The sequence below is a fragment of the Heptranchias perlo genome, chromosome 13 (assembly GCF_035084215.1).
Source record: "Heptranchias perlo isolate sHepPer1 chromosome 13, sHepPer1.hap1, whole genome shotgun sequence".
Taxonomy (NCBI): Eukaryota; Metazoa; Chordata; class Chondrichthyes; order Hexanchiformes; family Hexanchidae; genus Heptranchias; species Heptranchias perlo.
Window position 1 is genome coordinate 22820379 of NC_090337.1, and position 20768 is coordinate 22841146.

Genomic DNA, 20768 nt, shown 5'->3' on the forward strand with positions numbered 1-20768 from the left:
TGGCTTTGTTTAAATTTAAGACCCTAGTTTCTAACTTAACTACATCACCCTCAAACTAAATATGAAATCTTATCATATTATGATCACTCTCCCCAGAGTGTCCTCAGCCTCCTACACTGCTCCAATGAAACTCAAGGAATAGCATCTCATCTTTCAATTAGGCATTTTCCAGCCTTCCGGCCTCAACATTGAGTTCTACAACTTTAGATCATAACCACCACTCCCAATACTCTCAGACCGCAGGTGCTGGTAATGGTGCTGCGGTAACCGTTTACACCTCCTCTGGACCCATCTTTTGTTTCTTTACTTGTCCCATTACCACCCCCTTTTGCCTTTCACCACCATTCCTTTTGTCACTTAATCACTCCTGCCTTCCACCCTTTCACAGGTTCTTTCCTACTCCCACCCCCTGTTTCTGCACTTGCTTAAAAACTGTATAATCTCTAACTTCTTCCAGTTCTGATGAAAGATCATCGATCTGAAATATTAACTCTGCTTCTCTCTCCACATATGCCTTTTGTAATGAAACCATAAGTAGCCACCCAGGTTGTCCCAGTGTCATCCAACAATAAACAAAGTGCCTCACTTTTAAAAGGGCACAACTAATAAAGAAATTAAACAAAAGCAAAGAAACTTAAGTAATAATGCTATTCTCAATATCCAACACATGTCTCCACAGATGCTACCTGGCATGTTCAGTTTTTATTATAATACCCAGGGGGTCCATGCGCCGGAGCCGCATGCGCAGTGCAGCGGAGAGAACCGTGTCCAGAGGTGCATTGTGGGAATCGCAGTTGTCAATGCTCGTGGACTACAAATCCCAGAATTCCGCGGCGTGGTGCAGTCTGGGAGCTGGGTTGAGCTGTTGATCTAGGCGAGCGTTCGCTCGGTGACGGACGAACTTTATCAATACCGCCCAGGAGCGGGGCCTCGGCATCTTATCACCGTCACCGCCGTCCGCTGGGCGTAGAGGAGGGAGGGTGAGTCCTTCCCAGTGGGGGAAAAAAATGGCAGCAGCGAAACTGCTGGGCAGCCTGAGGCGTGTGAGCGGCGTAGGGCGAAGTGTGTGTGGGGGGGGTTACCCTGGTAACGTGATCGCTCGGTAAACGGGGTTCGGTGCAGGAAGAGCTCGTTTACGATGGACCGGTTGGGGGACATTTTCTCCAAGGTGGGGGGGTGGTGGTAGGACTTTTCTGCGTTGAGGAGCCAGGGCTCGTTGTACAGGATGGCACCGAGGGTGAAAGGGTAGATCCGTGACACCCAGGTTTGGGATTTAAAAACTGGAAGGTTGTAGGAGGAAGGGGTTGCGCACTTCCACAGTTTTAAGTTCCCGGGAAAGAATGAGTTAGAGTAGGAATCCTGTGTTGATTGAAAACAGGTTTACTCTTTATTGCTGTTTTTTGTGGTATTTTGATATTTTTTTGATAGCTAATGCAGAGTGAGAACTGACTAAAGAGACTTTGTTCCAGACTCATTCACAACCTGGCTTCTGCACTGCATGCTACAGCCCTCTGACAGGTAAGGCTGGTGCTGTGAAACAGATTTTACTATCATTACTATTTTGAAAGCCCAAAATTATATTCGGTATTGTGCCTTTCTCTTCCTGTTACGTGCTCTTAAATGAGTTGATGTACCCCACATAAGCATGTGTTGAAAGTATGTATGTGGCATACTGGAATTTCCCTATGCTCTGATAAAAATTTATGGATTGAAAGAGACTAACCCTGTCCAAGTTATTTACTCCAGTCCACAGTATTGAGTGCTGAGGCATTCCTCATGAGGGAAAGTGATCATATGGTATGCTGTGGAGCTGGTTGAGGCACAGGTTTATACTTTATTCAGTGTTGTGGAATTATTAATATGCTCTTAAAATATGTGTTTTGAAATGCTTTATGTTTACTTTTGACTAGCCAAGGAAAACTCTTATTAGAAATATCTAAGAGATTTGTATTGTACTGTTTAAATGATGACAGTAACAACTTAGATTACCTGTTCTGGCAATGGAAATACCTGACTGATGTAAAGATGATGCTCTTCAGCAATGGGATAAGGCACATCATTGGGCAGCATAGAAAATGTCATATGGTGTGTGTAATCCATGCTGACTGGGGAGTGTTAGATGTTGATACCTGTGCAAACATGTTCAATTTCTGCATTAGTGGTATAATCCGAGTACCTCTTACCTATCCCTCCCTTACTTTTGGACATTTCCCCCCTCAACAGCATCAACTTTTGAAAGGTGCATGTAAAGGTTGTTCCAATGGTCTTGTGATTAAAAAGACTGTCCAGTAAAATACCAGGCCATTCAAACCAGAGGTTTCCAGGTTCTGTCCCCAGGGTACCTGATCTCACCAGGGTAGTAGTTGGGGTTCTATGATTGTTCTCCATTGGAAAGAGAAATCAGCCAGGCTTCCCATTCTTGAATGTGACCATTGCTGATGCACAAGAATAAGATCCAGTTTACCAGTAATAATCCTCCCATGGTCCAGTAGGCTGCTGATGGCCACTTTCTTGGTTCATGCATGAAGAGTTGCCACTTGGGTGATGTATTGGACAGCTGCTGGTACTGTGAGACTGAACTCCAGCAACAGCTGGCATCTTCAGGAGTGAAGGGAAGAATTGGAACACGAGCACTCACACTCGCATTCTCTCTCTCTTGGGTTGTGTTGGATGAGAAGCAGTTCTAAATGTAGGAATAGGGGTATGATAATCTGAAGAATATAGCAGTATATGATTATTACACTATATGGTTAAGGTTTTCACTGTTCAGGTTACTTTCTCTCTAATCTTCAGACATACCAAAGGTCCTAGATTTTTTTTTTTGGCTGAATGGGTGTAGCAACATCACTCCCCAAAATTTTAAATAACTAGGAAATAGAATGCATGATTTTTGGCAGTATCTCCCAGTGGGAACAGTTTACTAGAGTAGCAAAACTAGGGGGGAAAAAAGTTTAAAAAATAATCTGAAAACAAGACATGGGAAGGTTTTTATAGTTGTGGTAGCTGTTTAGGCATTTGTGTTTTATCCCATGAATGTTACTTGATTTGTTGAATAATTTAGAAAGGAAACGTTACACCCTGTTGATCAACATTGGCAAGCCCATTACAGATCTCCCATTCTTTCACCGCACTAACTGCAGCAGCTCACCAAAAAGCAAGACACTAAGTGCCTCTCTAGTCATGTGATAACTTACATGTGCATCACTTAAAGAACTGGTAAGTCTTCCGTTTTGAAATGTAAACCTCTGCTGCTAAGGATATTGCCTATAACTTTGTATTGCTCTTAAGTGTTGTATAATTTTGACTTTATTCATCGTGTCCTGTCTCTGTACCATGCACTGCCAGGGAAGCAGGGTCCAAATGTGCATCTGCAGTTCCCTAAATACACCCATGTTTCAAACAGCAATCCTGGCAGGATAATGAAAATGCTACTCTTTCAAATCTATTTTATATAAGTTTTGTGAGTGTCTAAGATTTCAGACATCACTTTGTTCAGTTGTGATTTGATGTTTTATGCTTTTTTTTTAACCTTGATTTATCCTGAGAGGAGTGAAGAATCTAGAGAAACTTAAATATTTAGCTTCTTTACCTAAGGACCTATTTCAATCACTTCCTCACAGGGAGTGCCTGAACAGTGGCCTTAAAGGGACAGTGCAGATTAGCTGTTAAAAATAACTGTGCTCTGACCCCAAGTTGCCTGTGAATTTTTGCAGTTCATACTGATTGCTTTTGATAATATAACTTCTTTCACACTCCTGGTATACAAACTGCAATGATAGCTGACTGCCTGAGGAGAAATTAGAGTAGCTGCCTTGGAAAACTTGGACAAAGGGAAACTCTCCAGTGGCTGGAGTTATAACTGACACATAGATGATTGTGGTTGCCTGAGGCCAATCATCACAGCCTTAGGTCATCAATGATCTTCCATCTGTCACAAGGTCAGGAATGGGCTGTTCACTGACAATTCCACCATATTCGGCTCCATTCTCAACTCCTCTGATAATAAAGCAGCCCATACAGCAGGACCTGAGTCACATTCAGGCTTGGGCTGACAAATGGTAGGTAACATTCCCACCACATAACTGCCAGGTAATGACCAGTTTGAACAAAATAAAGTACAGCAACCTGCTCCAAACTTCAATATCACCACCATCGATGAATCCTCGCTATCAAATGCTTGATGGTCACCGTTGACCAGAAGCTGAACTGGACCAGCCGAATCAACAAGTTGCTGTAAAGCACTTTTAGGATGTTGTGAGGTCATGAAAGGCTCTATGTGAATGCAAATTTTTTTTAAGAGCAGGGCAAAGACCGGGTGCACTGCTGCATGTGGCTCACCTCCTGTTCCTTCAAAGCTTTTCCGCCATTTATAACGCTCCATTGGTGTGTGATCGAATACGCACTGCTTGCCTGGATGAAAGCAACAACATTCGCAAAGCTTGACAACATACAGGATAGAACCGTTTGATTGAACGACCCCTGTGCCACTGGACTCAGTATCCACCCCTTCACCACTGGCGCACTGTGGCTGCAGTATATACGATCCACAGGACACATTGCAGCAACTCACCAAGGTTACTTTAACAGCACCTCCCTCCTCCAGACCTCTACCACAGAGAGAAGGATGAGCAGCAATGTCATGGGAACACCATCCTCTACAAGTCACATACCATCCTGATTTGGACATGTATTGCCATTGCTTCATAGTTGCTAGATCAGTACTGTGGAATTTGCTACCTCCCACCATCACCACAAAGACAACAGTGGTTCAGGAAGGCCCACCACCACCTGCTCAGGGTAACTAGAGATGGGCAATAAATGCAGCCTTGCCATCCCAAGAACAAAACAAAAACTTTTTAGATGATCGGATTGGTTACTTATTTCATGTTCACAAAAGTTGGTGAAATTCCCTATCCCAATATACACAAGAAAATGAGATTATACAGTTGTTTTGGATCTTGCATAATACTGCTTTTTGTTTTTTTTTTAAAAAGTCTTGAAGTTAAAGAAATTGCCTGAATCTAGCTACCAAGATGGACAGGATTCCAGTGTCAACCGTAGAACTGATCTGTTTGGGGTCAAGCTTTGCATTTTCTGGGTTGTTTTACTACTTGTATAGAAGGAAAAGAGCAACAGTGGAAGTGCTGAAGGTAAGAGGCATTCCTTTCCAGCTGGGTCCCCCCACTCCCCCCTTTTGCTCTCATTTTACCTTCTATTGGGAGGGCAGGATAGTCTGGGATATGTTTGTGATGGACTGATTAAAAACGCTTCCCTGAATAATTTCTTCACAGTGAGGTGGAGTATTTCATTCTGTGCCACAGTCCATGTTGTACCCTGACAGAAATAGCTGTAGCCTGTTCAGCGTGCTCAACGGGGTTAGAATATTTGAAGCTAAGAATCAAAATTTGTGACCATATGCTGCCCCTTGTTGACATCATCTGAAGGTACTACATGTAGGCTGACGACACCAAGCGCTACTTCTCCACCACCTCTCTTGACACCTCCGTTGCAGGGGACAATGTGGCCACAGTCGGGGCAGTGTTTTCAATAAATACCAAAATACGGGTGATGTCTGGTTGCCTGAAGCTCACATTTTTCATAGGGGTTCCCTTGCAAGTTGATTTCTTTTTCTCCATCCCGATTGACTGTTGCATTTCAGATTCCTGACCAGAGTGGAAATTGGATGTGCATCTGTTCACTCAAATTCTTTCAGATAAGATGTTAAACTGAGGTCACATCTGGCCCCTCAAGTGGACGCAAAAGATGCCATACCATTATTTGAAGAAGAGCTGGGGTGATCTCTTGGTGCCCTGGCCGATTATATATCCTTACCTAACAGCACTAAAAACAGATTATGTAGTCATGCATCTCATTGCTGTTTGTGGGACCTTGCCGTGCGCAAATTGGCTGCCACTTTACCCTATATTACAGTGACTACACTTCAAAAATACTTTGGCTGTGAAGGATTTGGGGATGTCCTGAAGCCTTGAAAGGCATTATGTAAATGCAATTTTTTTTGTTCGTTCTTTCTTGTAAACATAGTACATTTTACACAGGACCTAGCACAGTATTTGCATGTGGGAGTGTCACCCTAAGATTTGGACAACAATTTGTTGCAAGTGAAATCTTATTTTTGTTCAACCCCAATGGCTATAATCTGTGATCAGAAGCTCAGCTGGGGGTCAAATAAAACAGTCTGGTTCAATCTGCGACAATGGCTGGGGAGGATGATGGAATTGTTTGCGACGGTACAGAGTTTGTAGGGTCTGAAGATGGTGGCTTCAGTCTTCCTAATGATTAACTGGAGGAAATTGAGTCTTATCCCGGCCTGATATCAGCGCAGATACAGTGGAGGGGTCAAGAGAGGTGATGAAGTAGAGCTGGGTGTCGCCAGCCTGTGATACCTGACCTCATGTATTCGGATGATATCACCAAGGGGTAGTGTATAGATGGGAGCCAAGGATAGATCCTTACCTAACAGCACTAAAAACAGATTATGTAGTCATGCATCTCATTGCTGTGGAATTCAGGGGAAGAGAACCCATTGTTGGAGATTCTCTGGCTATGATTGGGTAGGTAAGAGTGGAATCAAACGAGTGCAGTCCTGCTGAGCTGAACAATGGAATTCAAGGTGTTTGAGGAAGAATTTGTGGTTGACAGTATCAAAGGATGCAGGCAGGTCGAGACTGACGAGAGAGAGTGTACCCTGGTCACGGTCATTTGTGACTTTTATTAAAGTCTAGATTATGTGCCCATGTGGGATAACGCAGCCTTTACCAACAGGATTTGACAAATGTGATGATACCAAAATTCCATGGCCTCATCTGGTGGGGGGGGTCCAGAACAAAAGGGCATTATCTTAAAATTGGAGCTAGGTCATTTAGGAGTGAAATCAGGAAACACTTCTTCACACAAAGGGTTGTGGAAATCTGGAACTCGCTGCCCCAAAAGGCTGTGGATGCTGGGCCAATAGAAATGGGCTGAGGTCAATAGATTTTTGTTGGGTTAGGGCATCGAGAAATGTGGAACACAGGCAGATAAATGGAGTTGAGGTACAGGTTAGTAATGATCTAACTGAACAGGCTTGAGGGGCTGAATGGCCTACTCCTGTTCCTATATTTTCAGAATGCTTTTGATAAGGCCCCACACAAGAGGTTAGTGTGCAAAATTAAAGCACATGGGATTGGGGGGGAATATACTGGCATGGATTGAGAATTGGTTGACACACAGGAAACAGTAGGAATAAACAGGTCTTTTTCCGGGTGGCAGGCAGTGACTAGTGGGGTACCGCAGGAATCAGTGCTTGGGGCCCCAGCTATTCACAATATATATCGATGTTTTGGATGAGGGAACTAAATGTAACATTTCCAAGTTTGCAGGCGACACAAAGCTGGGGTGGAATGTGAGCTGTGAGGAGGATGCAAAGAGGCTCCAATGTGATTTAGACAAGTTGGCTGCGCGGGCAAGAACATGGCAGATGCAGTATAACGTGGATAAATGTGAGGTTATCCACTTTGGTTGTAAAAACAGAAAGGCAGATTATTATCTGAATGGTGATAGATTGGGAAAAGGGGAGGTGCAACGAGACCTGGGTGTGCTTGTACACCAGTCACTGGAAGCGAGTATTCAGGTGCAGCAAGCAGTTAGGAAGGCGAATGGTATGTTGGCCTTCATTGCAAGAGGATGAGAGTACAGGAGACTGGCTGTCTTACTGCAGTTATACAGGGCCTTGGTGAGACCACATCTGGAGTATTGTGTGCAGTTTTGGTCTCCTTATCTGTGGAAGGATGTCCTTGCCATTGGAGGGAGTGCAACAAAGGTTTACCAGACTGATTCCTGGGATGGCAGGACTGACGTATGAGGAGAGATTGGGTCGACTAGGCCTATATTCACTAGAGTTTAGAAGAATGAGAGGTGATCTCATCGAAACATATAAAATTCTAACAGGACTAGACAGATTAGATGCAGGGAGGAAGTTCCCGATGGCTGGGGAGTCCAGAACCAGGGGTCACAGTCTCAGGATACGGGATATGCCATTTAGAACCGAGATGAGGAGAAATTTCTTCACTGAGGGTGGTGAACCTGTGGAATTGGCATTGGAGGCCAAGTCATTAGATGTATTCAAGAATGAGATAGATATATTTCTTCCTGCTTTTTCCCCATATCCCTTTAGCATTAACAGGGTACAGAGTTAGACGATCAGCCATGATCATTTTGAATGGCGGAGAAGGGCCGAATGGCCTACTTGTTGCTCCTATTTTCTATGTTTCTATGTTCCCCATTAGTTCATTTTGTTTTTTTTAAATTAGGAAGCCCCACAATTGCAGATCAACAAGCAGTTGGTGGAATTTTTGAATGCCACTCCAGGAAAATGTGTGCAGTATGCTGTTGTGGAAGGTGAGACTATTTGATTTTGTATTTGATGTGATAGATTTTCAACGTGCGGCCTGGTTGTAAGACTGGCGCTACCGATCAATAGAAAGGAAAACCAGGCAGTTTCCATAACTGGTGGCCAATCCGCAACACCACTTTTACACCTGGACAGCAAGCTGAAAATCTACCCCAGTGTGTCTTGTCTTTTTTATTCAGCTGTTTTAAATATTAAAAACACAATCTGGAGACTCTGCATTTCCCTTTTTTTAAAGGAGAGAAAAAAGGCTATCAATTATCTTGGCATTTCAGTTACAAAGACCAGGTGGAGTTTTTGATCACCCACAGTTACAAAGCTGCTGATGTAAAGAAGCAAATGGCAGCATAGTTAAAATCTGACCGTATCCTAGGGGTAAGGGCTGGCTGAGTACACTCCTATCAGGGATGGTCATGCTTCAAGGTCATCCCCCTTGGCTGACTTCACTCAAGCACATTATCTTCACTGTTGGGCAGCAGAAATGGAGGCTTTACAGGAGGCTAAATTATGATTATTTCTAGGTAGATTTATTTTGTTGAAATATGGGACACATCTGGAGATAATGCTTAATAGCAATGTTTGCTTTTTTTAAGCAACTACAGAGTAAGCGACAATTAAGAATACTCCAGGATAAGGCCCCACAATGGTCTTATTCTCAAGTATGTTAAATCTTGTTTGATAACGCTTCTATGAAGCGCCTTGGGACGTTTTACTATGTTAAAGGTGCTATATAAATGCAAGTTGTTCTTGTTGGGTGGGATAAAAATACTTTAGGTATCCTTAAAAAGCCATCAGGTTCAATTATTTATTTATTTTTGCTCAAGATGAAGGATGCCAGGTTTGGAAATTAGCACTTTCTAATTTTGTCAGATTGTCAGCATTAAGAATTCCCAGGGAAGGTAAGATATGTCTTGATGGAGGGTAAAGCTCACTCTACTCTGTACCAGCACTGCCTTAACACCAAACTCACAAAATTACCTACTATTGCACCAACTATCTCTATGGAATTGTGTATTTTTGTGACAAATGTTGGAAAGTTCTGTGCTGCAGGACTGCACCAAACCTCTGTCACGTAGGAGCTTTGTAGCTGGCAGAAGTAGACAACTTTCAGCCATCAATCTGGTCTTGATTCAAAAGTAATCCATATTTTAAATGACTTATCCCAAGGTTTTAAGAAAAATCAATAGATGAGGTTAATGCTACTCTTAATTGGGTCGACCATTTTGGGATTTAGAAGACTGGGTGCAGAAACCTGATGATTTTTCACACAGCCTTGCCTCCTAGCACGCTCACTGTTCCACTGAAAGCATGATGTGGAGATGCCGGTGATGGACTGGAGTTGACAACTGTAAACAATGTTACAACACCAAGTTATAGTCCAGCAATTTTATTTGAAATTCACAAGCTTTCGGAGGCTTCCTCCTTCCTCAGGTGAATGTGGAAATGAAATCCTCGAACCCTTCGCATTTATAAATCACAGAACAATACTTGGTGATTACAGACAGTCCTTTCAACTGCCCGTTGCCAAGGCAATCAGTGTGCAGACAGACAGGTGTTACCTACAAGGTCCCCGAATTTACAAACCACCAAAAAAAAAAGAGATAGAGAGGCAGAAACATAGAAAAGACAGCAAATGACCCGTTATATTAAAAACAGATAACATTTGTTCGCTGGTGGGGTAACGTGTAGCATGACATGAACCCAAGATCCCGGTTGAGGCCGTCCTCATGGGTGCGAAACTTGGCTATCAATTTCTGCTCGACGATTTTGCGTTGTCGTGTGTCTCGAAGGCCGCCTTGGAGTACGCTTACCCGAAGGTCGGTGGCTGAATGTCCTTGACTGCTGAAGTGTTCCCCGACTGGGAGGGAACCCTCCTGTCTGGCGATTGTGACAGGAGGGTTCCCTCCCAGTCGGGGAACACTTCAGCAGTCAAGGACATTCAGCCACCGACCTTCGGGTAAGCGTACTCCAAGGCGGCCTTCGAGACACATGACAACGCAAAATCGTCGAGCAGAAATTGATAGCCAAGTTTCGCACCCATGAGGACGGCCTCAACCGGGATCTTGGGTTCATGTCATGCTACACGTTACCCCACCAGCGAACAAATGTTATCTGTTTTTAATATAACGGGTCATTTGCTGTCTTTTCTATGTTTCTGCCTCTCTATCTCTTTTTTTGGTGGTTTGTATATTCGGAGACCTTGTAGGTAACACCTGTCTGTCTGCACACTGATTGCCTTGGCAACGGGCAGTTGAAAGGACTGTCTGTAATCACCAAGTATTGTTCTGTGATTTATAAATGCGAAGGGTTCGAGGATTTCATTTCCACATTCACCTGAGGAAGGAGGAAGCCTCCGAAAGCTTGTGAATTTCAAATAAAATTGCTGGACTATAACTTGGTGTTGTAAAATTGTTTACCACTGAACGCAGTGAGCAACGCGGTAAGTTAAAACCTCTCAAGCAGACAAAGAAATGTGCCGCAGCTACTGTGAAACAAGATTTACAAACCAGTAGAGAGTCATTTGTGTTGATGCTCTGGCTTGAACTTTTTTCTTAGAAGTCTGTTCAGATACCGGGTATTTTTCCATTTTACCTATTAATCCGCCATGTATCCAAGTTTGCTGATGACCCAAAGATTGGTGGCATATTTAAGTAGAGAAGATGGGAGCATAAAATCAGAGACATTATTAAGTGAGTGGGCAAAACTATGGCAGATGGATTTCAACACAGATAAGTATAAGGTCATCCATTTTGGACTAAAAAAGGATAAATACGAGTATTCTTTAAATGGTTAAAAGCTAGGAACAGTGGAGGTCCCAAGAGATTTAGGAGTCCATGTACACAGATCACTAAAATGTAGAGGTAGAGTTCAAAAAATAATCAAAAAGGCTAATGGAATGCTAGCCATTATATCTAGAGGGCTAGAATATAAAAGGGGAGGCAGTTTTGCTACAACTGTACAAAGCCCTGGTTAGACCGCATCTGGCGGACTGTGTACAGTTCTGGGCACTGTATCTTAGAAAGGATATATTGGCCTTGGAAGGAGCGCAGCACAGATTCACTTGAATGGTACCAGGGCTCCAAGGGTTAAATTATGAGGTGAGATTACATAAACTAGGCTTGTATTCCCTGGAATATCAACAGTTAAGGAGTGATTTGATTGAGGTTTTTAGGATTTTGAAAGGAATTGATAGGGTAGATAGAGATAAACATTTACCGCTGGTCGGGGTGGGGGGGGTCTAGGATAAGAGGACATAACCTTAAAATCAGAACCAGGCCATTCAGGAGATAAGTTAGGAAACACGCAAAGGGTGATAGAAGTATGGAACTCTCTCCCACAAGAAGCAGTAAATGCTAACTCAATTAATCATTTTAAATCTGAGATTGATAGATTTTTGCCAGCCAAGAGTATTAAGGGATATGGAGCCAAGGGGGATAAATGGCGTTAGGATACAGATCAGCCATGATCTCAATTGAAAGGCAGTACCGGCTTAAGCAGCTGAATGGCCTACTCCTGTTCCTATGTACTGTGTTTTTATGTTAACTGCTTTTTCTTTGGGCCTGCCAGGCATATTTGCTACTTTGTGACAGTCTAAATTGCATTAGCAGAATGTTCTGAAGCTGTCAAATCTGACGTTAACAGTGTAGTATGTGCTTTAGCCTCTAGAGCAAAATGTGAACTGGTTAGCTTTAGTAGAAAAAAACAAGTGCTGCATGTATTGGATTTTTGGCCAGTTGCAATACTAGTTTTCTGCCACTAGAAAGCATATTTGTTCTTCGTAAATATAATTGAAATATGACAGTTGAAGAATCATATTGGAAGTGAAATATTTGTTTACCAGACTGTCGATTTCCCATTTACCAGATTGTCCTTTTCCATCATTTTACTATAATGGGATCAATTGGTGCCTGAGGAAATGTGCCCCGTAAAGGAGTTTCTTCACAAGCTGGCATCACCTGTATTTATGTAATATATTAACAATGTCCAGAGACACAGAACTGGGACTTGATACTGTCTTTTGTGTAACATTTCATTTTTAAAAATCTAAAATCTGGACCCTTTTATTTTCCTCCTGTTGAAGAACTATGCCTTTGCTTGGTGCTTCACAGTGGCAATGGAACCAATTTGGAACTTGGTGACCGAAACCAGAAAACCCGTGTCCCACCACTCCGGTGCAGCATGCTGATACTCCAACCTGCTGCACCATACCAAGTGCACTTTGCCCTTTATTTCACCAGTAGGTGCTGAGTTCCTTTTCCCAACATATTTAGGTAATCGTGAATGTGTATATCAGATTTAACCCATTTGCTGTTCAATCTCATGTCAAAATGAATACTGCAGCAGTAAGACCTAATTAGGCTGACTTTGAGTCCATTATTTCCATTAAGACCCAAGTGTATTTAAGACCGTGTGTGGTAATTACAAAAGTCCTATAATTGAACTTGAAATCACAGCCAAATGACTTAGTCATTCCAGCGCTAAGCAGGTGTGTGTGTGTGTGTGTGTGTGTGTGTGTGCTCCATGTTACTAATATGTAATCTAAATGTGAGCTCCTTAAGAGTATACCCTGTTTAACAATGCTGTGATGACCTGGCAAATCACAATCTGATTCAGATTTTAGGGCAACTGTCAGTTTTCCTGCATCCTCCTCTGTAAAGTGTAATGTGCTAGATTTTCAAGCTTGTGTTTAAATGTTCTTTCTCTTTTTCACCCCCCCAAAAACAGGTATCACTCGACCAGTTGGGGAGAGTCTACGCAGCCATTATCAGGATGACTGCACTGGGGTGATGCAGCGACTTATTTTAAAAGAGCACAAACTGATCTGGAATAACTTGGCTCGGAGTTGGTATGTGTCCGCAATAAGCCTACTTCAAATGGTTTTTTATAATTTCTCGTTGCACATTTTGGCCCAGTGTTTCTGCTAGACTGCATTGGCTTTTTAAGTGCAATCTAGCCGAATCGGCGCAAACATCGTGAATTTCGATTTGTGCCAGACGTAATTTAGCGCTAGCGTAATCAGAGTTTCCGCGATCTTTTGCGCTGGTTCAAAAATCATTGCGCTGAAGCTGGCCCCACCCACAAAACTGGCCACGCCCCTGATCTAAATAACAAGGATTGTGAGTTTGTGCCGATAGCGCCCGACTGCTGCCATTTGAGGAGGGTCTTTAAAATTTAAGCTAGTTTTCTTAGGCAAAAAGGCACTATTAGGCCTGGTTTAAACATGTTTGAATATTTAATTTACTAAAACTGACTAGTGTACACTAATGACAGAAGTAAATGTTTCAGTATAGTTTTTTTTGAGTAATTTTCAGTGATTTAAAATAGAGATGCTCACACTTGTCTAGAGGACTAGGCACTTATTAAAAATCTTTTTTTGTGATAAACCCATTATCAGCTGTATTAAAGCTATATCAGGTTACCACTCTTAAATACATTAATATTTTTTATTGCCAAAAATGAACAATTACACTATTAAGCTGCTGAATTGTGCTGATTCATGGCAGATTTTACATTTGTGATTATGTTAATGCATTTTAGTGAAAACTCTGTGTGACAATCCGCCGGTGCAATTTTTGGGCGCAACTTTCGCCCAAATGCCGATTGCACCCAAAGTGGAACTCCAGGCCATTCCATTGTATGGCATTGTTTTCCTGAAGATTATATTCAAAACCAATAAAAATAACCCTATTGCACACATTGGAATATCAGGTAACTGATGTACTACATATAGTGCTGTGGAACAAGATGAAATCTATCCCAATGATGCCCATAAAATAAACTACCAGGGTGATTCCTCATTACTTCTTGTAAAAGTCACCGTTGGAATGCCACATACTGCTGAGAGCAGTATTACAGCACTGCGGCCCAAACAGTCACCTGTGCCCAGTCCTATAGCTAGGAATGCAATTGCTTATTGTAATAAAATTTAAAAAGTACTCTGAATTATTGAATAGTGTAAGATGAGAGTTGGAGTAATCACTACATACCATCACTTGTATGAGACTTATTGAGACTTATTTTTGTGCCTGGGGTACTTGTAAGTTATAGGATTTTTACACTTCTGAAAGAACGATTGTTAATCATTGCAGTAAGATCTGATGTTGATCCAAGTTAATTGTGACTTTGAGAGACTTTTTAGATTCGTTACATGCTGTGCTTGAGTGTTACTTTACAATCTACTAATTTTTAAATTAACTGTTATTAGCACCTCTCTTTTAGTAAAAAATATGATTTGAGAAAAGAATTATGGCCAGGATAATGTCATTTTTGTTGCTGCTTGAAGAACTATTTCTGTAATTAACCAATATTTACTATGCCATGTGCTGAAATGTGGGTACATGCCCAGGTTTTGAAAGATTGAATTTCTTAATTTGACAGTGCCTGGAAAGTTGCAGAATGAACTCCAGGCAGCTTCTTATGATCCAGGGTAACTCCCTGCTGCTGGGTCCAATGTCAGAGTAGCAATGGCAGTGACTGAGAGTGGATCGGCTGTAGATGGTAAATGGCACAAGAAGAGATGTGATACTTGCGTCTTTTTGACAAGTGCTTTTTTTAAAAATCACATTACTTTGAGCTAAGGCTATTGAGACACTTTAATGAGGAGTGTAAAAGAGCATGCCAGGAGCAGCACCAGGCATACCTAAAAATGAGATGCCAACCTGGTGAAGCTACAACTCAGGACTACGTGCATGCGAAACAGCAGAAGCAACATGCTACAGACAGAGCTAAGCGATTCCACAACCAACGGATCAGATCAAAGCTCTGCAGTCCTGCCACATCCAGTCGTGAATGGTAGTGGACAATTAAACAACTAACGGGAGGAGGAGGCTCTGCAAACATCCCCATCCTCAATGATGGTGGAGTCCAGCACGTGAGTGCAAAAGACAAGGCTGAAGCGTTTGCAACCATCTTCAGCCAGAAGTGCCGAGTAGATGATCCATCTCGGCCTCCACCCGATATCCCCACCATCACAGAAGTCAGTCTTCAGCCAATTCGATTCACTCCACGTGATATCAAGAAACGGCTGAATGCACTGGATGCAGCAAAGGCTATAGGCCCTGACAACATCCCGGCTGTAGTCCTGAAGACTTGTGCTCCAGAACTAGCTGCACCTCTAGCCAAGCTGTTCCAGTACAGCTACAACACTGGCATCTACCCGACAATGTGGAAAATTGCCCGGGTATGTCCTGTCCACAAAAAGCAGGACAAATCCAATCTGGCCAATTACCGCCCCATCAGTCTACTCTCAATCACCAGCAAAGTGATGGAAGGTGTCGTCGACAGTGCTATCAAGCGGCACTTACTCACCAATAACCTGCTCACTGATGTTCAGTTTGGGTTCCGCCAGGACCACTCAGCTCCAGACCTCATTACAGCCTTGGTCCAAACATGGACAAAAGAGCTGCATTCCAGAGGTGAGGTGAGAGTGACTGCCCTTGACATTAAGGCAGCATTTGACCGAGTGTGGCACCAAGGAGCCCTCGTAAAATTGAAGTCAATGGGAATCAGGGGGAAAACTCTCCAGTGGCAGGAGTAATAACCAGCACAAAGTAAGATGGTAATGGTTGTTGGAGGCCAATCATCTCAGCACTAGGACATTGCTGCAGGAGTTCCTCAGGGCAGTGTCCTAGGCCCAACCATCTTCAGCTGCTTCATCAATGACCTTCCCTCCATCATAAGGTCAGAAAAATGGATGTTCGCTGATAATTGCACAATGTTCAGTTCCATTCGCAACCCATCAAATAACGAAGCAGTCCGAGCCCGCATGCAGCAAGACCTGGACAACATCCAGGCTTGGGCTCATAAGTGGCAAGTAGCATTCATGGCAGACAAGTGCCAGGCAATGACCATCTCCAAGAGAGAGTCTAACCACCTCCCTTTGACATTCAACGGCATTACCATCGCCAAATCCCCCATCAACAACATCCTGGGGGTCACCATTAACCAGAAACTTAACTGGACTAGCCATATATATGCTGTGGCTTCAAGAGCAAGTCAGAGGTTGGGTATTCTATGGTGAGTGACTCACCTCATGACTCCCCAAAGACTTTCCACCATCTACAAGGCACAAGTCAGGAGTGTGATGGAATACTCTCCACTTGCTTGGATGAGTGCAGCTCCAACAACACTCAGGAAGCTTGGCACCATCCAGGACAAAGCAGCAAGCTTGATTGGCACCCCATCCACCACCCTAAACATTCACTCCCTTCACCACCAGTGCACAGTGGCTGCAGTGTACCATCCACAGGATGCACTGCAGCAACTCGCCAAGGCTTCTTCGACAGCATCTCCCAAGCCCGCGACCTTTACCACTTAGAAGGATAAGGGCAGCAGGCACAAGGCAACAACACCAACTGCATGTTCCCCTCCAAGTCACACACCATCCCGACTTGGAAATATGTCGCCGTTCCCTCATCGTCGCTGGGTCAAAATCCTGGAACTCCCTTCCTAACAGCACTGTGGGAGAACCTTCACCACACAGACTGCAGCGGTTCAAGAAGGCGGCTCACCACCACCTTCTCAAGGGCAATTAGGGATGGGCAATAAGTGCCAGCTTTGCCAGGGACTCCCACATCCCATGAACGAATTTTTAAAAAAATAGATCCAATCCTTTTAATTTAGGAACCATATATAGAATAAAAGTATGTTGGCATCTGTTTAATGTGAACGTTTGTTTTCTCTACAGGAGCGACAGTGAACGGATTATACACCAAAGAGTGAATGTTGTGCCCTTTGACCTGATATCTCCTGAAGGAGGAAAAAGTTCAATCCGTGTGATCAACCCACTGGAGGCATCAGGGCCACAGTTTGAAACAGTGTATGAACGGTTTCACCAGGCAGCACAAGGCTTCACTGATATCATTGGGCACTACCTGAGTGGTGAGAAGCCCAAAGGCTTTCTGGAAACTGAAGAGATGGTCCGTGTTGGGGCCACTTTGACAGGAATTGGCGAGCTAGTTTTGGATTCTGACAAGATTATCAAGCTCCAGCCTCCTAAAGATGGCCTGGAATATTTCCTAAGTAACTTGGACTTCCCAAGTATCCTGAAACAGCAGGAATCAAGTGTTAAACTTTGGAAGGTGTTCATGGCCATCTGCACCCTGACTGGCATTGCAGTGATCATGGTCGTCCTGCGCAGAATGTATCATGAGTTCAATGAGAAACAGGAACAGGAAGAAATGAGGAGGAGCTACGAGCGGTTCAGCAAAAGCCGACGCGTCCCTGGTGTGACAACAGATGGTGATGATGAAATCCCGGAGAATGCGTGTGTGATTTGTCTATCTAAGCCCCGGGAATGTGTTTTCCTGACCTGTGGGCATATTTGTTGCTGCTACGATTGTCATCGGGCACTTCCCACACCAATTTGTCCAATTTGTAGAAGTTGTATAGTCAGAGTAGTTCCTCTTTATCAAGCTTGAGATAGTATTCCACACACCAAGAAAAGCAATCCAGTGCCTTTAATTGCTGATATGTATCGGAATGTTAAGCTATTGTATTTATGCAGTGACTCCACTCCCACCACCACACCTTCCTTATAAAGGTGTTATTTATTTTGAGGTCCCTCTATTTTAGCCACTGCAGACAGGATGGCACTCAGGTTTCTGAATATGTGATCATATGTTGTTATTCACGTACCGATTGGCTATTGACCTTTGTTTAAAAACTGAGAATAATCAGCATAGTTTGATACCCTGCACAAAACTATAGTTGGGACCAAGAAAAACCTGGTCAAGCTAGTTAACTTCGATTAGTATTGATGCTAGTTGGAATTTGTAACAAGGCACCCTCGTCCTGTGTCACAAACCCATCATGAGACAAATTAGAAACAATGAACATAAGCAGGTATTCCTCAGCCAGTATTTCACGTTGTCACCTTAATTTCTTTTAACTCTTTTTTTTCTTTTTAAAACAAAAATGCACAATAAAACCTACAGTTGTGGTCGATATGTTGACTTCAAAAAGCAACTTAAATCAACATCTTCTTGCATTAAAAAGACATTCATTAATAATAAGTGTGTCTTAACAGGGAAGTGAGACTGGAAACACGAGTGAAGGATTTAGCCTGTGTTCTGGCACTTCCATCACCTATTCTTAATTTCCCAGTTCAGTCCATTTTGGGCTTTTCTCACTGTCTTACGACCATTCACAAGCTTGGAATACTAATGTATAGATAAGTGGAAAAGCCAGTGTCATGGTAATTTCTACTATCCGAATTGAATACCCTCAATTTATGATCTCGGTCATAAAGGTAACAGAAATTGTTACTCAAGTAACTTTTTATTTACACATTGAAATTGATGCCATCTCTACCTACTTCCACGATTGCTTTCTACCACCACAAAATAGAATGAAAAGCTTTTCGTTATCACTAAGAATGCTGGGATAGTGCTGTAACAAAGTACTTCATTCAAATGAAATGGGGCATCAGTGGCAATGGAAGTAAAAGTAGGAGAGGGAGAGGATTTGAAGTCCATGGAGAAAAAAGGGAAAACTTAGAGATGTGCAATGGGCAGAAAAGGTGTCCATTATTTTTTTTTAAATGTGAGAAACTGTCCAAATCTCCCTGATGAGTAGTTTGTTCAGACCCCTTCATGAATTACAATCTTCTATAGAAAGAATAATAAACCATGAGGTGGGTTTGTACTTTCCTATATTGCATATTAGATGGAGAAAGTGGAATGCATCTGGACTGTTTAGGGTCAATTACTTTCTAGTTAAATTTATACGGTTATGTAGAATGACTTGATTCTGGCTTGGTGGTAGGGCTTTGTTCCCTCATTTGGCTTAGCTTCTGACTACCACCTTTTAGTGTAAAGTACCTCCTTACTATGACTCTTGTCACAAACATGCAAGAATTTCCATTTACTGATGCTGTATTTATAATTCTGTAATTTTATTTTTGAATTACTTTTAAATGCATATTCATAACTGGCTTGGTCACATGAGCATTTTGTGAATGCTGTTTTATTTTCTCACCTAAAAATGCTGCTCTAATTGCCAGAGGCTCCCTTGAATTAGTCTGTGACTCCCCAAATGGTTTGGTTATAAAATTCTTATTAGAAACCAAATACTTCCAATTGAAATTATCTCTGAGCTGTGTTCTGGTCATTGTAGCTGATTTTTAAAATGTATAAGACAGTAATTATTTTTCTGTTGTAGGAAGCAAGCATATTAATATGTAATAGTTATCTATATATATGGGTGTATGACAAAGACTAAATAAAAACTTCTCATGATTACTATTGCCAGAGTTCTAGCAACTTATAATAAACTACTTTTTCACAGAACTGATGACTCTTGTAACGGAGTACAGTAATTCATTCTTGTAGAAAAGGATGGATTTGCATTTCTGTAGCTCTTACCACATCCTCAGGCCATCCCAATAAGCATTAGTCAATTAAATTACTGTTGGGGTGTGGTTACTGTTTAGTAGGCAAATGCGGAAGTCAATTTGCGCACAGCCAGGTCTCACAAACACCATTGAGACAAATGACCAGTCGATCTTTTTTGGTGGTGTTGGTTGATGGGGTGAATGTTGGGCAAGACATGGGGGGAATTCCCTGCTCAAAGTGCCAGGGGATCTTTTACATCCATCCGAATAGGCAGTTGTATATTTCAGTAAATCTCGCTCTTCGTTATTAGGCGACACACATTGTGTGGGAAAAAATGATGGCTGCAGTACTGCAAGATATGAGTTTGAGTGGAAAAGTGCAACTGGGAGAGGACTGCTTTCAAGGTACTACAATCCTGGGGTTCCAGTGACTATAAACTGCTTGAACTATTACAGATCTGCACCCCTAAATTAAATTACAGCCTTGTAACAATCTCCAATTTGATATTTTTATTTTCTTTAAACCACTTGAGTTGGCCAAGACACTGTGAACTTCCTGCTTTGCCTCATAATGCCATGGGACCTTTTTAATTCAAAATTTTATTACAAAAACCCTGCTACCAGTGAGCCAGTGACATCACCACATTTACCCCCTCCAGTAGCCTTAAAGCCTGTGCAAAATCATCAGCAAGTTTTATTATAATAAACTGAATATAAGCCAGTTGTTCACATCTCTAGGTTTTCAAGAGTAATTATTTCATTATTTTGAACTGTCTTGCAGCAATATTACTTTTTATAATTAGTGCGTCTTATAAAATTGACAATGCAACACCAGGAACTTAAATATGCAATAGTTCTATGCTAATGAAAGGAATCAAAATAATTAATTATTTGTATTTTTATCCTTTTTAATTAGAATTACCACTTTGTATTAAAGCAATTCCGAATGATTTTTCCTTTAATTGGCTATGTTTGCAGTCTCACTCTGATCTGTATAATGATCATTTGAAAGCAGTTTTAGACTTTAAT

At 42.2% G+C, this 20768-nt stretch overlaps 1 protein-coding gene across 4 annotated transcripts; it reads left to right on the plus strand.

Moving 5' to 3' along the window:
• The first annotated feature begins 820 nt into the window (after positions 1-820).
• mul2 (mitochondrial E3 ubiquitin protein ligase 2) lies at positions 821-19647 on the plus strand. 4 transcript variants are annotated; one of them, XM_067995145.1, is made up of 7 exons: positions 821-980; positions 1429-1518; positions 3062-3216; positions 4995-5150; positions 8310-8397; positions 13133-13253; positions 17094-19647. In XM_067995145.1, the coding sequence occupies exons 4-7, from the start codon at positions 5034-5036 to the stop codon at positions 17824-17826; spliced, it is 1059 nt and encodes a 352-aa protein (XP_067851246.1). In that variant the 5' UTR covers positions 821-980; positions 1429-1518; positions 3062-3216; positions 4995-5033; the 3' UTR covers positions 17827-19647. The 4 variants fall into 4 exon arrangements, with proteins under 4 accessions (XP_067851246.1, XP_067851247.1, XP_067851248.1 ...); XM_067995146.1 differs by having other exon boundaries at positions 1470-1518; XM_067995147.1 differs by having other exon boundaries at positions 821-1518; positions 3141-3216.
• The last annotated feature ends 1121 nt before the right edge of the window (positions 19648-20768 follow it).

What these genes read in the sequence shown, in the direction of transcription:
- mul2 (XM_067995147.1), top strand. Translation starts at nt 5,034, where the DNA reads ATGGACAGGATTCCAGTGTCAACCGTAGAACTGATCTGTTTGGGGTCA. An exon ending in GCAGTATGCTGTTGTGGAAG is followed by an intron (nt 8,398 to 13,132) that starts GTGAGACTATTT and finishes CCCCAAAAACAG; the next exon opens with GTATCACTCGACCAGTTGGG. An exon ending in AATAACTTGGCTCGGAGTTG is followed by an intron (nt 13,254 to 17,093) that starts GTATGTGTCCGC and finishes TTTTCTCTACAG; the next exon opens with GAGCGACAGTGAACGGATTA.